General features: G+C 38.1%; 1 protein-coding gene across 4 annotated transcripts in view; it reads right to left on the bottom strand.

Moving 5' to 3' along the window:
• The window catches only part of Gbs-76a (Glycogen binding subunit 76A), a 44,613-nt gene that overhangs the window by 22,574 nt on the left and 5,676 nt on the right, over positions 1 to 16,363 (bottom strand). Inside the window, exon 1 of one of the 4 annotated variants that reach the window (XM_076441944.1) lies at positions 2 to 14,896. The exons of the other annotated variants lie outside the window; for them this stretch is intronic. Within the exon in view, the coding sequence (XP_076298059.1) occupies positions 2 to 64 (63 nt within the window). The 5' untranslated portion in view covers positions 65 to 14,896. Of the gene's footprint in view, position 1; positions 14,897 to 16,363 lie in introns of those variants that run through there. 4 annotated transcript variants of the gene reach the window in all.

Below are 16,363 nucleotides of genomic sequence, written 5' to 3' on the forward strand. Positions count from 1 at the left end.
CCACACACTGACTTCTGACTGGTCGAGCTAGTAGGTGACTGCGGGGACCCCTTCCATAACGCATAGCAACTGCTCGTAAGACGACTGATAAGTTCTTGCATTCTGTTGGGACCGACAGATCGTCCTGACGCGGCGGCAGCAGTGGCGGCGCGGCGCGCAGCGGCTTGCAGTTCGCAGTGGTTCAGCATCGCCAAAACGTGGCCAAAATCCGAAGACATACTCCAATTTTCCTAAAAATCGGTATTCCGTGGGTTCACGGGTCGCTGATTATGAATCCGATTTTAAAATTTCAAAAAGCACAACACGGCGGAGTCAATATTGCAGATGTGTTGCTCAAAAAATTGTCAGATCACCTTGAAATCTAGTATCCCCATATTTGTTGAGTCGCTGAATACAAATTTGATTTCAAAATTTCAAAAAACGAAATCGTCGGACTATTTATCGTTGTAACTTTAACATTTGCAAGTGTTTGCAAGAAATTTTTATGCAACCATCTTAAGGAGGCTCTAACAAATATTTCTATGGAAAATTGAACTGTCGTAAACTTCGCTTTGTAAGCGTCACTAAAGAAAGAAAAGACAGCATAATAGGTGTTTCGGAAAAGACAATCTTCAAAGATGTAAAATATTTTGACACCATTAATTTTTATATTGTACATACAGACAGCTGAAAGAACGCTCTTCAACGCTACCTAGCTAGTTTTGGTGAAATTATTACTCATATAAAAAAGTATGATGAGGCAAACAACGTTAATTTCAGGGAGAAGTACGATCATTCTAGGACATTTTTGCTCGTTTTCGAACTTCTCTCAAAAGATAATGGGCGACTTATAGCAATTTATGTTTACGTTAAAACATAGTGTGTACATTTAAGCTTGACGAATCGAAAAATTGACTTTTGGCCAGGTTTTGGCGATTCTGAACCACTGTGGCGGCGCGGCGCGACGACCACGCGGAGAGCTCGCGTACTAATATCGCCGATGCTAAATTGCGTTTGTCCTTTGTGTAATGGGAATAGCGGGATCCCTAGACCGAAAAATCTTTCTCACTTTTCTCACGACGCGAATACAATGGCGCGTTAGTCACAGCGACAAGCTGCGTATTAATCTGGCTTAATAAAGCGTTAATAGCGAGCCGGCCGCGTAGATGTTTGCAGAGGAGTATCAGCACGTTTTCCGGCGACTTCATATTTTCTCGCTAATGAATGCTAATTATAAAGTTGTTGCATACGAAATATCGTATTTTTAACAGTAACGACGTTAAACAAATGTATTCTTCTAAACAAAAGTCGTTGATCAAGCACCATTAGAATCAACAAGTCTGTCAACGAATTAGAAGTTTCGTGATTCTTTATGGTGAAAATTTAATTTGATCGTTCACGTTCATCATTTTTATTTTTATTTTCCCCTTAAAGGGGAAGGGGAATCGTCGCTGTATCTCATTCTGTATCAATATATGTACATATATGTAAACTCCAACTAAAATATATAGTTTGTGTTATTACCGCGTAATTTGCATTATTCGGAAGCATACTGCGGCAGCTATGTACATGCTGCCGAATAATGCAAATCACGCCTCGCAAACCTAAAAATAAGACTTCGAGGGCGACCCGCGGCCTAGATTGATCTTTTACCTAGAGCGCTTTTCACAACTGAAATCCCTATCGCATTATCGAGCAATGAGAAGGCGCATTCCGCACCCTTGTAATCCCAGGAACGAGTCCACACTCTTAAGAACACTCGATAAACTTGGCGAAAGCAGAATTGGAGGAAAAATCGTAATGATAACATAATGTTGGTATACCTCCTGCGAGAAAATGGCAAGGCCGACGCGTCTCGTACCTTCGCGGCATGGCACGTCGCGTAGCCGTTCACAAAAAGGAAAATCTGCAGGGTCATTTTATGCGTCGTCGGGCGATCGTAAATCAAACGAAGGATGCAATATTATTAAATCATGCGCGCTCTCGATTCCTGCTATTACGGCGAGGATTTTCTATCGATCTTATCGGCCGCCGTTGCATCCATCTTATCGGGACAGTACGAAACGCCTACGCGTTCGTAATCACTGTACACTGTAGATACACGGTTGAACCACGCGCGACCTACACCAACGTACGTTAGAACTAAACAGAGTCGGTATGCAGCCGAGATACAAAGATAAATTGAGCTAAAGCGACTTGGCTCGAATGAGGTGAAAAGCTGCCTCTGGAATGCTCGTGTACGACAAACAACAAAAATTATTCGGACACTGCACGAGTTCGCTATTGGTGATTACTAATTTTATTTGTAACCACGAGAAAATTCTTTCGCATCTACAGCATTGTGTCAGCAGATCAATTGACGAAGGTAGGCTCGGCGAGAATCACATTTTTTATACTCAAGGTCACTTGAAGGTCGTGACTTGAAAAAATACAAGTCTAAAAAATAAGAAGATAACCGGACAAAACAATTTTTCTTCTATTCAATAAACATTTAAGTATTCTATGAGGTTTTATATAAATTGTAAATTCATACGAAAAAATAATTAATATGCAATGGAATTATTCTAGGTCGAAAAAGAAATGTTTAATTTTCAAGTTGGCTCCGCGAGTGCAAAGGGTTAAACATTTATGATTTTATTATAAAACAATATCTGGGAAATTCTGTAGAAACGTTTTGTGCATGGCACATTTATAGACTTGCTTTTTTTAATCGATTAAGATGGTAAAAACTGCCCTTAGAAGTTTTTCAATGACTATTGAACTTGCATGACCGTGAGGGTAGTTACAGGGTTCTCTCTCTCAAAAAAATCGAAAACAATAGAGAAAACGGTTCTCCGATTCGTTTTAAATTCGCTAAACTACACAAACATCGCGAACAGGTTACCAAAATACAAAAAAATAATTTGTTGGTCAATCTTCTAATTATTATACAATATGATTAATGAGTTAACTTTATTCGGAACTTTTGTTCGTTCGGTTTTTGTTCTCACTGATCACGAGCTTTTTATGAGGTCGGTCAACGTGGTGAATAGATTCAATCAAAGCAGAGCGAGGGGAATGGACCAGAAAATCAAACTCAATGAACATTAATGACTAATTAACCATCAATAAAGGAAAGGTTTAAAAGAGGTTCTACATTGTTTCAACTTAACCGTTCCGGTTTAACAATTCGGCATTTTGTGCAAGCGGCGAAGAAACATGGTTACAATTTAGGTACCAGTTGACGTTACATGCGATTCGCTAGTTTGCAGCGTTATCTTTGCCGTGAGTAGTATTTAGACCGGTCGTTATCGCTAACCTATTTGATAACACTATGCAATCAATGGAAATTGCCTTTGTATGTAATCTGGTTTCATTATTGATTTCATTCAGTTGATAATAAGGTGTAGGGCAATGTACGACGTAATAGCACGGTTTGCCTCTAAATTTTGAACTTGAACGGCGCACAAATCAGTTCATTCTCCTTCTATAATCTCATATAACGTTGAGTTGAATCGCAACCCTAAACGATTGCACAAAATCGTGGAAATTCAACTAAATTGATTGGCAATTTTCATTTTTATTCAGTAATGAAACTGAAATTAGAGAGTTACACTACTTAGATCAAGGCTTTACCGTATTTTTAAATACATTTCTCTAGACTACGTCGATTGTCTTATATCGAATGTCTAGACCTAACATAAATAATTGAAATTGTACACGTCATCGCAAACAAAGAAGATATTTATGTGGCTACATTTATTTATGTATCAATACTAATATTAGTTACGTAAACAAGGAACCAGAAAATCACGAAAACCCTGAAACCGGGTTACGGTGAATCCGATGCAAACATTGAAACATTCGTTGGAAAAGGTCGTCCTTTGGAGAAACGATATCATGGTCACGAGACATCGAGATGCAGTTGCATGTTGCGTGCTGTTCGTCACACGAGGAACGCGTGTCGTGGGTGCCAAACGAGCAAGAAGGAGAACGAGGCGAACAATAAAAATAATTCGTTCCTCGAAATCGTGTACAGGCTGGCTCGGACAACCAAAGAAACCGTTTGCGTGCGTCCACTCAAACGTTTCATCCATTTTTACGCGTTTTTGACACGCGCCGACGAAGTCATTTATGTACTGTTACGACTCTGGCAATACAGGAACGCGCGAATCTTAACCCCTTAGCACTCGAATGCTGATTCGGAGAGAGTCACCACCAAAAGTTACTCTACCATTATTCAAAATATTCTTTAGATTATTCAATACGTTGGTTAGGGTGAAACGAAACAAAACAAAATTGTACGATTGTTATCTAATATCTAATAATGAAATAGAGATGCCTTTTATCAATTCAGATTAAGTTTGCGCAAGTTGGGTTGTGTCAGATCAATTTTTACACCTTAATCCTAGTGAGAAATAATTTTTTGTTTGCAAATAGGAAGTAATAAATAGATCACTTTTGACCCCATATTTAAATGATTTCTATTTGAATAAAAAGTTTAGATGACATTTTCAATTACAATCACGCGTTTATCTATTATGTAAATAAAAATTTGCCCAACTCTGATCATAAACATATAACGAGAGGATATTTCGCGCGCGTAATATGGTAAAGTGACACTATATTTTTATCGATAGTATGTTTATCTGACCGTCACCGATGACCCGGTCATCGTAATGCATACGAATGATATATTCTGGTCGTTATTGAATAACACCCTTTTTCTGTTACGCTGATATCAGCTGTTGTTTATGTTGTTCAACATTTTTATTGGATCGTGGTGACACGTTGCAAATATTTAGCATTTATGACTATCGAAACACTGACAAACCGAGCAATGGTCACGATTAATCATACTACGATCGAAGTACGTGCAAAATGGCACGTACATTGAACGTTGTCAAAATTGCTTTTATATTATTTTACTTTTATATAATTTCGTTAGCAACACATTTTTGCGGAAGGCAGTGTATAAAACACATATTATTGTTTCTCTAATGATTCCACATGGAATTAACCCGATTAATCAACGTAAATTATTATTTGTAGAACAATTAATAATTTGTAGAACAATGTTAGTTTCTGCTGCTATCGACACTGAAATGATTGAAAGATCGTTACAGCCTGGCATTGTAAAGTACAAGTTTGAACTGTTATATTTATGTTCGGGGTTCAAGGTCGTTCGAAGATTACGAGGCACAACCGATGCAACAGAAAAACATATGTAATTATTTGGAATTTGGAATGAAAACTTGGATGACCTGGATGAACTCTGAGAAAAAAACATTTGAAAGAAGCATCTGCAAGAGATACCGAGAGTACTTAATATCATTCAAATTATTTATAAAATACTCTTTGTGCGTTTTGATAATTGAAAAATATATTCGACGGGGTCACATGTATGTAAATGGGACGGGACACCTTATACAATATTCTGTTTACAGCGCCGACTGCTTGCTTATTCTTGTTGCATTCGTTTCTGGCTATTTCGCTGACAATTGCTCGTGTCAATTGCAGTTCGGAGATAACGAGTTCCATTTTCAACGGTCAGCTGACGATTACTTTAATCTCGGAGTTTTTGCAGACAGTACAAATTCAAGAAAATAACTTTTATCGAGCAGCGTACAGCGTTCCGTTATCCCGGCCTACCGGAGACACCCGGTATACAGATCACGAAGGGTGTGGTCTCGCAGCGCAAAGGGAGAAAAATCTCTTTGCTCTCTTAAGACGCATTATCGTGCGTAACGCATCGTATTTCAGCCACGGCTGGTTCGAGAGCAGAGGCCCCTGATATCCCCCGCGAAAATAAACGTCCTGCAACACGTCTACTCGTTTCTACGCAGTCGTACAGGGTGGTTAACAACACTGCAGCGACACAGGAAAAGCAATCGTATGTTTACGTGTCTGTCCATTAACATATTTCAATGTCAACAATTCACGTTTCGTTGCCTGTGTTACCTAATTACGTACAACCGCAAGGGGATGAGATTCTACATAGAAAAATCAGTCGAAAATGTAAAATGAAGTTCTACAAGTGATATAAATGCATAAACATGCGCGGTCTAATCATTACATTATATGTAATACTTCTCGTTTCTGTCGCGAAGCTAATATAGCAAGAGGATCTCTCGAGGCTTCCGAGGCAGTAAACAGAGAAAAGAGGTTGTGTAAGTGGTCCGTAAAACGTCCCGAGACTATAATAGACTATACATATTTTCTTCTGTGAACCGATCATTGGCTGAAAAATGTAACTTATTCTACTTACAACGGGTTCGGTCAGTCGCTCTTGTTACATTGTTGCGGACCTTGCTAATAGCTGCTGCAGTTTTGTTAAGATAAGTACATTCTTATATACGGAGTGGGACTTGCAACTCAAACCAGTTGTGGATCTACAGAGTACTTTCTCGCATATGGATTTCATGCGTTCCTTTTTTTAATATATTCAGGATGAAGAACCTATTGTTGGAATTTGGAATCGTTCTAAGCGGAAATACAAGTTCAGAACAAGTAAGATTAATACGTAGCCGGCATTGCACACTTTGTCGCATTTGTTCTTCGATCTGCTCGTGCAGCAAAGGACTAATTAAGCGCGACCTCCGAATCAACGTACCGATAATTTAAAGCTTTCCGCCTAACTACTATTACTCTTCTAGATTAGTAGACATGTATTTCAATTTGTCAGCGAGTGCCAACACACTCGGTGGTACCAGTAGAATCTCTGCGAAATAATAGAGTTGCCTTGCGCAAGATCAAACTATTAAGAACTGTCGGATGAAATTGTCAACATTCAACTGTCAGTGTCGCTATCTAGCCAATCGAGCGATAATGAACTGCCATCTCAATTGAATAATTCATTGATAGATTATAATTTTACAGAATTGATACATTCGCGGTAAAACAAAATATAAAGACGTAAATAACTTGTATAATAATAACGTAAAATAGACAAATGATACAACTTATAATTGGACAGCGAACTTTATGCATGTATGTATGTCTCGGACTCACAAAAAAGAAAAATATATCTGATTGTGAGTCGCCTTATAAGCGAGCGAACAATCGCGGCGACCAGCGGACTCGGCATATACTGGTTCCCAATAATAATTTCTATGTTCGCGGCCATGAATCTCACGCCTGTTCTCAATTACCGTCAGTCGAAGCACCGAGCAGTATTGGTAATTAATCGTACGCATCCAGTTGCGCCAATTAAGCCAAGCGCTCGGTGTGTTTCACTTAAGTTTTCCTCGTAGCGGATCGCCGACGAGTTAATTTTTCGTTATTTATGGTGGCCGGTAATTCTCATAAGTAACATCAATTACAAGGGCGCGGTGTGCTTTCCATGCAGCATTCACGGTTCGAGATACATACTACTCGCATGCCACACGCATACGCAACTGTATGCACCTAAACACAAATCTAGCATACCGTTGCGTCTTGCTTCACTGCAACGGCCAATGACTTCTGGTTATGGTCGCACCTCCGCTCCACTCCGCTCCGTTCTAATTGTACGCTGTATCTTTTCGGTTTCGGAAGTATCGTCGTTACGCATCTATGTACGTGCAGATTTATCAAATGTAAGGGAGCGTATACAGGCGGGGACAATATTAAGTGGACCCTCTTCAAAATCGCATAACATTGTTCAAATTGTTCCAAAGTACTTGAATTCTTTAAAGATGTTAGACCGACTAGTTTGCCAGAGAATGAGTAAACAAAAATTTGCTTCGATTGCAATTGGTAGGAATCGTACAAAATTTAAAAAATGATGTTTCGTCAACTAATTTATCTGACAATGAGCGTGTAACAATAATTTGAAAAATGCGTTTTGTAGAACGCATTCGGTAACTTGTATGCATACTGAAAATTTGCAATAAAATATTATAGTAATTCACTTTAGAAATGCAGATATAACTAACCAACTTTTGTATTTGTAAAAGTAGTGTGTAACTGTCGAATGTGGTTCGAAGAACGTCGATACGAAAGGAAATCCCTGCGTCCTGATACCGTAAGTCATTCTTCCTAGTTGGAAGAGGAGGACGTTCTCTTGTCGATGACCTTTCCGGACCATCGTCCGGAAACTCGGCACAAACCAGTACGCGGAGCGATGGTTCGTGGGAGGAGCTTTCGCTCGAGGGTGTCTTTCGTGAACTATAAACTTTTATGGATCAGACGCAACCCTCCCTGTCAAGGTGACCTCCGCTGAGTCAACCAAATCCACTAAATGCACGAAAACAACAGACACATCTGGCAAAAATTCAAGCAACCAAAGTATTCGAACAAAATCTTGGATATACAGTGGATTATCAATATAATGTATATTATGAATGAAATAATACACTGTATTATATTTTAAGAAAAACGTACTCTTTGATGAATCTTTGATTGATTTTTATTATCGTATGTTTAGAACAGTTTCAAGTATGTTTACAAGCATCATATCAAAGCGATAATCTTAGCAGGCAAAATTCTGCATTGAAACATACAAATCTAACCTTTACCCTCTCCCCATACGAACATGATTTTCTCGTTGAAGGTTACGTAAAGGTCAACATATCGCACACCTTTCAATTTGTTTTTTCTTTTATGAGCTATAAAACTGTTGTAATGAAAATGTGCAGTTCTATTTAAAAAAACTTCGATGACCTTGAAATTTCGAAAAACATTATATAATGTTCTTATGTATAATGAATATATTGTATCTTCAAAGGGAATAAATGCTTGCGTTGGTATCGATGTTAGACAAATTTAAATGTCAATGGACAATTTTTCTATTGAAACTTTTAATCAACGTCTAAAAGTTTGAAGTTATTATGAGCCTCTCGAAAGTGGGCTTGAAAAATACAACTTAATGGGTGTATTTAATCCCCATTTTTTCTTGTCAGCGGAAACATTGAGAGATAATAAAAGGTTATCTAAATCTTAAAATGGTTATATCAAAATACGTGAAATATATTTAACAGCATATATATACAGGGTGAGGCACCTAAGACCGTTGTTTTTAGTAATACAGAAAAGTGTTTGGTTATGAATGTATACATATAGTTACGGTGGATCCACTTAAGTTATGGGCTAAAAACACTTTCTTTTTCATTGTCAAGAAACTAAAAAATTACCTATTTGCATCGTTCAAATAAATGCTTTGATCCGCTCTAAGAAATTTGGTAAAAATGGGGAAATATGACACTACCGAGGATCCTTTGCCATCGGCTTCCGCGATCATCCTCAACAAGTAGTATTTTTAGCAGGCTCCTATGATCTTTGCTTGTTGACACGTTATATGACTATCTAAAAGTTCAATGTTTATTCATGTGCCATATATTTGCACGCATGCCGGAGAGGTCTAGGATTTGCGGCGCGATGTAATGACTATGTAGAGTTTAAGGATTAAGGTGTGAAGGTTGCAAGTCCGGCAACACTCGGCGCAGATAAAGTCTTCATGTACCGTTACCACGTTTATGGCTTAATTGTAAGCGTACAGGAGACATGTCGCCACCGACTACAGTCTAAATAAAACTAACTTTTACAAGAAGGAATGTATGAACTGTCTATACACAGACTGAAGGCCTTTGCTTCTTCAGTTCAAATATTTGAAATCCTGCAGCTGTATGCAAGATTTGTTTACTAACTGTGCAGAGTGTATACAAAAGATATGTCGCGATTGTCATAGCGAGATTCTGAACCCAGAATTTGCTTGAAATTGACTACAAAATGATACTGTTACGATTGGTTTTTCTTCCGGAATAAGTTATAATGAATCTCTGGCCGCAACGGACACATCTACTTTTATTTCTATTCATGTGCTGCCACATTCAGCAGCGGAAAAATGAGCACATTTTGGACGAAAATACTGAACTAATTTAAAATAATTTGATGTCCAACTTCCTACATTAAATAAAAAATATGCGTGCTGATCAGAAATCGGGACACGATCAGAAATAGGGACATTGTCCACCGCATTGATTTCACTATAAAACGATATTTCTTTGTCCGAATCTATAAATTCTTGAAAATTTGATCGAGCGAGTTCAGTTTTGCGCGTCACTGTCATCTTGTCGAGGACTGTAGGTTCCGGGGGGTCCATCGAATTCGTTACTGCGACGATTCGCGACTTAAAGGTCGACGAAAGCCCAGCGCGCGACCAATTGATACAACGTGACGGTGAATCGAGGTCGTCGTTCGCACTTCTCCGACTAGCTGGCCCGCGTGAACACGAACCTGAACTCACGCAGAAGAGGATCAGAGGTCAAAGCAGAGCCCACCTCGGCGACTCTGGCCGCAAGGATCAAAGACTATGGCGCGGCGACTGGCTCCTTTTTACGGTGTCGACAACCTGAAGACGCCAAGAGAAGAATTCCCAGCCGGCGCGGCGACCCTATACATATACCTGGTCGTAGGTCGTGGCCGGCCCGACAAGATACGGGTAAATTTTATTCTTGATTACGACGTCCCGCGATATCACATTACTGCTATCTTGCCGAAGACCAGTCGGAAATATTCGCCAGGACATCGGATACCTGCTGCTGCGTCCCCGTACCAGGACCGATGAAAATAACCGGAGAACTATGTATTCGCTCGCAGAAACCCAGACGCTGTCTCGCCCCAACCCCGGCTAAATTGCTAACAGTACGCTACGGAGTCGTAAGATATCGAGGGACAAATATTTCCGGCATAATCGAGTTGCCGGAGAAGACGAAATAGCGCGGAGATTTAGTCGTTCAGGTTAGGTTAGGTTGCTTCTCCTAACTACCATTTTCCTTGAGTTTAAAAATTTTTCAAATAGCGATATGCCAGTAAATTCTGCGCAGAATCGATCCAGCAGTTCATTAAGACTTTACCACTATGTGGAAGTTTAACCCTTAGCACTCGAGTGGTGTGACTCAGAGTCACCGCTAAAAATTGCTGTACCATAATTCAAAATATTGTTTACGTTATTAAATATGTTGTTACCGTAGTGAAATCGAAGATCTTGAACAATGTACTACAGGAAATGTTCCCACACGTTATCGACATTTAAGAAAATTTGTAAGTTCGACATCGTAACCTTTTTGCAACAGAATTCTTGTTGGAGAGTTAATGAACGGTCAGGCTGTATACGCGGACGTTGAAGCAAATTAACTGCTCACTCGTGGCTAAACATCAATTCGATTTTTTCAAACATCTCGGAAGACACGTGTGCAATCAATCTTAACATCGAGGAATCTTCCGTATCTACGGAGGAAATTTCTTTAACCCTAAAATTATTGAAAAAGGTTCGTCGCATCGTCGGAAAACTGGTAGTTAAGATAAATACTTTGAATTATTTGGTATAACGCGGCGAAAGCAGTCCATAATTATTTTCTCGCAAGGGTATAATTTTATATCCGTATTACAAGTAAATACTTGAGAAATTTCATATTTTCAATAATATATAGAAATATCTATATAATTTTCACTGTTATTATAAACTCTGATATTAACCGAATTTAAAATGATTTAGAAAGATATAGAAACAATACGAAAATTATTTCTAACCAGAAACACAATTTTTCCAAATTATATTAAAATTTCCAACAATTAAACGTGACTTGTAACCTTCAAAACATTTTCTTTTTTATTACGTCTTGAAATATGTTAGGAATTTACAGATAAAAGCTTACACAATATTATCTAAACTTCCAAAATATACTTATTTGCAATCAAAAGAAAAAAGTGATTACAAAATTCGTCGATTCATATGGGTAACTGGATGAACAACTTTTATGTTCTTCTAAACATATTACAAAACCCATGTGTTCGAAATGAAAATTTATGCAAAACATCTTATATGTATACTCGAGCTTTAAAATTATTTGTAAATTTCGGAAGATATATGAAACAATATCAACCACATAAATTGTTCCATAAAAAATGTCCAATACCATTTCTACGTTTGGATAAGTGAGAAAGGTGTTTACATTTTGACGTTGAATGAAACTAATTAACGGGGTCGCCTGTAGATAGGCAAACCATCTTACAGCGAGGTAGGCTTCTCGACCCACTTGCTACTTCCTCGCTTTGATCTATTGCCTCCCTACCATATTCATTACCACCGTTGCTATCATGTATTTAGGACAGTCGCGATCTTATACTTTACATACGGCAAGGCAAATTCATTTTTCAAATATGTTTTACAAAAAGAAAGTGTTGTAGGTACTAATTGAATTCTCTCACATTTTATATCGTGTATTGTTTTCTGCAATATGGTATATGAGAGATTTTGTTCAGATTCTTCTCATTTAGAAAATGAACGAAAATATGGAATAAATATTTATTATGTCTTCGGGGGAAAATAGACTAAAAATCAGTCGAGTTCGCGGGCCCAGCGTTTTTAAGTAGAATTAGTAGGTCATGACCAGACGCGTCAAACAATTCCTATCCAATAGCACGCGTGTTCGCCGGATTTTCAAACTCTTTCTCGGAAAGAAAGAGACAAATGAAAACATTTGTTCTACATTTTCTCATGTAGAATCCCCCTCCGCGTTAATACCATCTTGAAACACCCTGTAGACGTATGGAATGAAATAGTTTACGAAATTTTAAAGTCGTTTTCTAAGAGAACGGTTCACTCGAGACTCATGGTTCCTTTGAGACGTTTGCTCTACTGTACAATGCAACATACAGAACAATTTCGAACGCGCTATACGAATCCACAGAATTGACTATGAATGAATATGAACTTGTCACGTGTTCAGCGCATGATAATCGCACGACGCGACGATTATTTTAAGACGTCTCAACTAAAATTTGAGGATTCCTGGTGTTCTTGCGTACTGCTGCCAGCAAGCAGCGTCCCGACATACAAAATCACGCCCAGAAAGATGTTACAACATTCAAATATTTCACCGTAGAAAGATTTATTCGCCTGGCCCATCGGGACTATTCGCTATGGGCTGATGATTCCATTCTTAGAAGAACCATAAAAATCAGAAACAGTCATAGTTGCAACATCAACTTGTCTCTTTGATGTTGGACTTGGACTTTTATTACGTTATAGCGTAATAAAACAAAGAAACAGTAAGCTATACATTTGGAAACATCAAAGAAAAATAGTGGAACGTACAGCGGATACTGACAATTTTAACGTAGGCATGTATTTGCAATTTCATTTTTTTCCCCAGATAACATTTTATCTTACGATATTGTATTATCTACTTGGCATAACTGGTTTGGTTCTCGCATTAACATAATAATGAAATAAATTAAATCAAATCAAATTAAAATTAATGAAATTCAATTAGATCACTTAAATATAAATTAGATAAATTGAACGTTCGGGGCGATTAAGAGAAGGATGACCAAAACAATTAAGCGTTTTCATGAATAATATAATCGATCCACCGGAGCGAGTATGAAAACATCTGCAACACGCGTAGCAATCTTGTAATTGTAAGGAAAATCCCGATGGCTAATCGGAACAGCCGAGAATAGCGGTAACAATGCTATCTCCTGTTTGAACGATCGAAGTGCGCGTACATATACACGTACGTATACTCTAGGAAGGAACGCCACGCGGACGGTACATGGCACAATACCACGGAAGAACAACGGATACACATTAATTGACCAGCGGATAGAACGATGCGCGGGATGATCAGCGAACACAATGATTGATTTCTACGTTTCCGCTTATGGTGCAAACAAATCGATCACACCTCAACATATCTTCCTCTTGGGAAACAAGTGAAATACATGCAACAACTGAGTAGCCACATGTACCCACTTCAATGGGAACAACACCTTTCTTGACCCTTTGCACTCGGAGCTACTTTAAATTTAGTGCTTCTAGCATAAACAAAGGTGTCGACCACACTAGCAAATATTTATTTTGCATTAAAATTTAAAGTTATTTCATTGAATAAAAATTGATTTATGTTGGAGCGATGTGAAAGGTATGTAGAAAGTGGAGTGCGAGTAATTGAAGGTTAACCCTTAATGTTTATATTATTTTAAATGACATCTACACTGATTGTTGTAATAAACGCATGAAATCCGCAGTCTAATTGTAAATGCATGAAATCTGCATTCCATAAATAGCAGGTTTAAAATTGAATAGAATGAGAATGCGATGTAACACTTCCGGCTATCGATTGCATTAATTTGTTAGACACTCGAGAGAGCTCCTGTATTGTAATCTAATACGCGTGCGTTAGCGCTTAAGTAAGGGTCTGTAACGCGATACGGATCTAGAGCGATCTATTAGCGCGCCTCCTTCAATCGTATTTGCAAATGGATCGGAAGCACATGTGCGTTTCTTTAATTCAAGATGAAATTGTTATCGATAAATAATCAATAGAGTATTAAATTTGTGTAAAAATTAGGACATTCAATTTTATACCGTTACAATAGCTCTTATACTTGTTTCGCGGAAAACATTTCTAAACAAATTTGAGACATTCAAACAACAACATTTGACATTCGATACGTATATTTATATTTTCGTGACTGGCAGTATCCTCGAAAGTATTCCGGTAAATTTTTCCGAATTTTTGAAAAGGTCTCAGCGCGACATTCCGGTAAAAACAACGTGTGACATAGCAGAGTTAATTAACGCGAGTGACAGTTTGCCGTGCTAATATCGAAATGAGATTCTTCTCACAATTCAGAGATGACAAAAAAAGTCGCAAGTAATTTTCGCTCGACAACGACGCGACGCGACGCGACGCCTCGAGTGAAAAGAACTGAACTCGAAATGGTTCGAACGATTAGACAAGCTATCGAGTCTCGGTGTTACCGCCAATTGGATTCCTCCGTTTCTTCGTGTCAACGTGTTCTGTCAACTTTCAGAGAGATCGCAAAGTGCAATCATTAATATACATTTTTATCGACGATACGCATTATTGTGGAACGAGATACACGAATGTAACGCAAACAGAGAAAACGCATAATATTCTTCCTCTCTCTCTCTCTCTCTCTCTCTCTCTCTCTCTCCCTCTCTCCCTCTCTCTCTCTCTCTCTCTCTCTCTCTCTCTCTCTCTCTCTCTCTCTCTCTCTCTCTCTCTCTCTCTCTCTCTCTCTCTCTCTCTCTCTCTCTCTCTTTCTGTAGATGTATACACATATACAATGACTCCATTAATATGCGGACGCTCTAAAAAAAAAGCGATAACTTTTTTAATATTGGACCATACGATTTGAACTTTCTTGAGAAGTTAGAGCAATTAGTTTACTACGCGTTGTGATAAGAAATTTTTTCAAAAATTGCAATTGGTTAGAATTGTATAGGTAATACTGGAAATTGCATTTTACAACGACAATTTGCGTTCTCCTTTTTTAGGAAATTACTTTTTAATTAATTAAATTGTAGTGCAAGGGGTTAAAGGGACATCCGAACGAGTGACATCGAAAGTGCCGTCCAGAGTGTCGTCTCGTTGTATCGCTACTCTTTGGTCTGACAGTGCATTCCAATTGATAGACAATACCGTTCGAGGTTCGATAGACACTTCGGTACATGTTCAGCAAAAGTCATCGACGATACACACGATGCCACTGATTACGTAATGGTAAAATAATAGTACAAGCAGAAATATACTTCTTGTTTGATCACGTGCGCGTTCCTCGTGTCGTTATTTATAGTTTGAAATCTGCAGCTTAAATCTATATTTTCAACTTGCAGACAGAGCATCAAGAAAAACTGAAGAAACGCGGAATGAATAAAATGTCCCAATCGGTATTAGTATATTGCAGATCTTTATTCAAAATAAAAAACCAAACTTACCACACAAATAATTCAATATATCCTGACATGAAACTATGAATAAGAAAAAGTTTTCTGGATCTTGTGGAAGAAATGAGAGAGGCAAATATATAGAAATTTATTTTTTTCCAGCCCTGAACCGTTCCTCGCCATGACACGAAAGTCAATACGCTGTGAAAATAAACGGTTTGTTTGAAAATGAAAATAACGAAATAGGGTGAGGTAAAATTAGGACAAGATTGTTTACGAGCATCCTAAATAACAAAACGATGTCCAGAACATACTGCTGTTTCCGCATCTGATTCAAATTAACGTAGGGGACTGATGTAGAATTATTATTCTAATAAGTTGAAAATAATATATAGAGATACCCCTCTTTAAATTTTGTACTGTAAATTTATTAACTTCAATATAACAGAAAATTAGAAGTCTAATTACTATTTGATATTTAACATTGCAAAGTCGTTCATGAGACAACAATATTTGTTGTTCCCTTTCTAATTTGTTTATAAACACTTGAAGCAACCTGGACGTTTGAAAACAAAACCCATCTAAGAATAAGGTGTCACTACGCCACATTAAGTAGTCAACAAACGATTTCGTCAGCAATCGTAGCTAATTACGAACAAAGTATTACACGAGGCACAAAGTAAACTCTATATCTAAACTTCAAGCGTCGTTGAAATGTCTCCTATA

The sequence above is a fragment of the Lasioglossum baleicum genome, chromosome 17 (genome assembly GCF_051020765.1).
Source record: "Lasioglossum baleicum chromosome 17, iyLasBale1, whole genome shotgun sequence".
NCBI lineage: Eukaryota > Metazoa > Arthropoda > Insecta > Hymenoptera > Halictidae > Lasioglossum > Lasioglossum baleicum.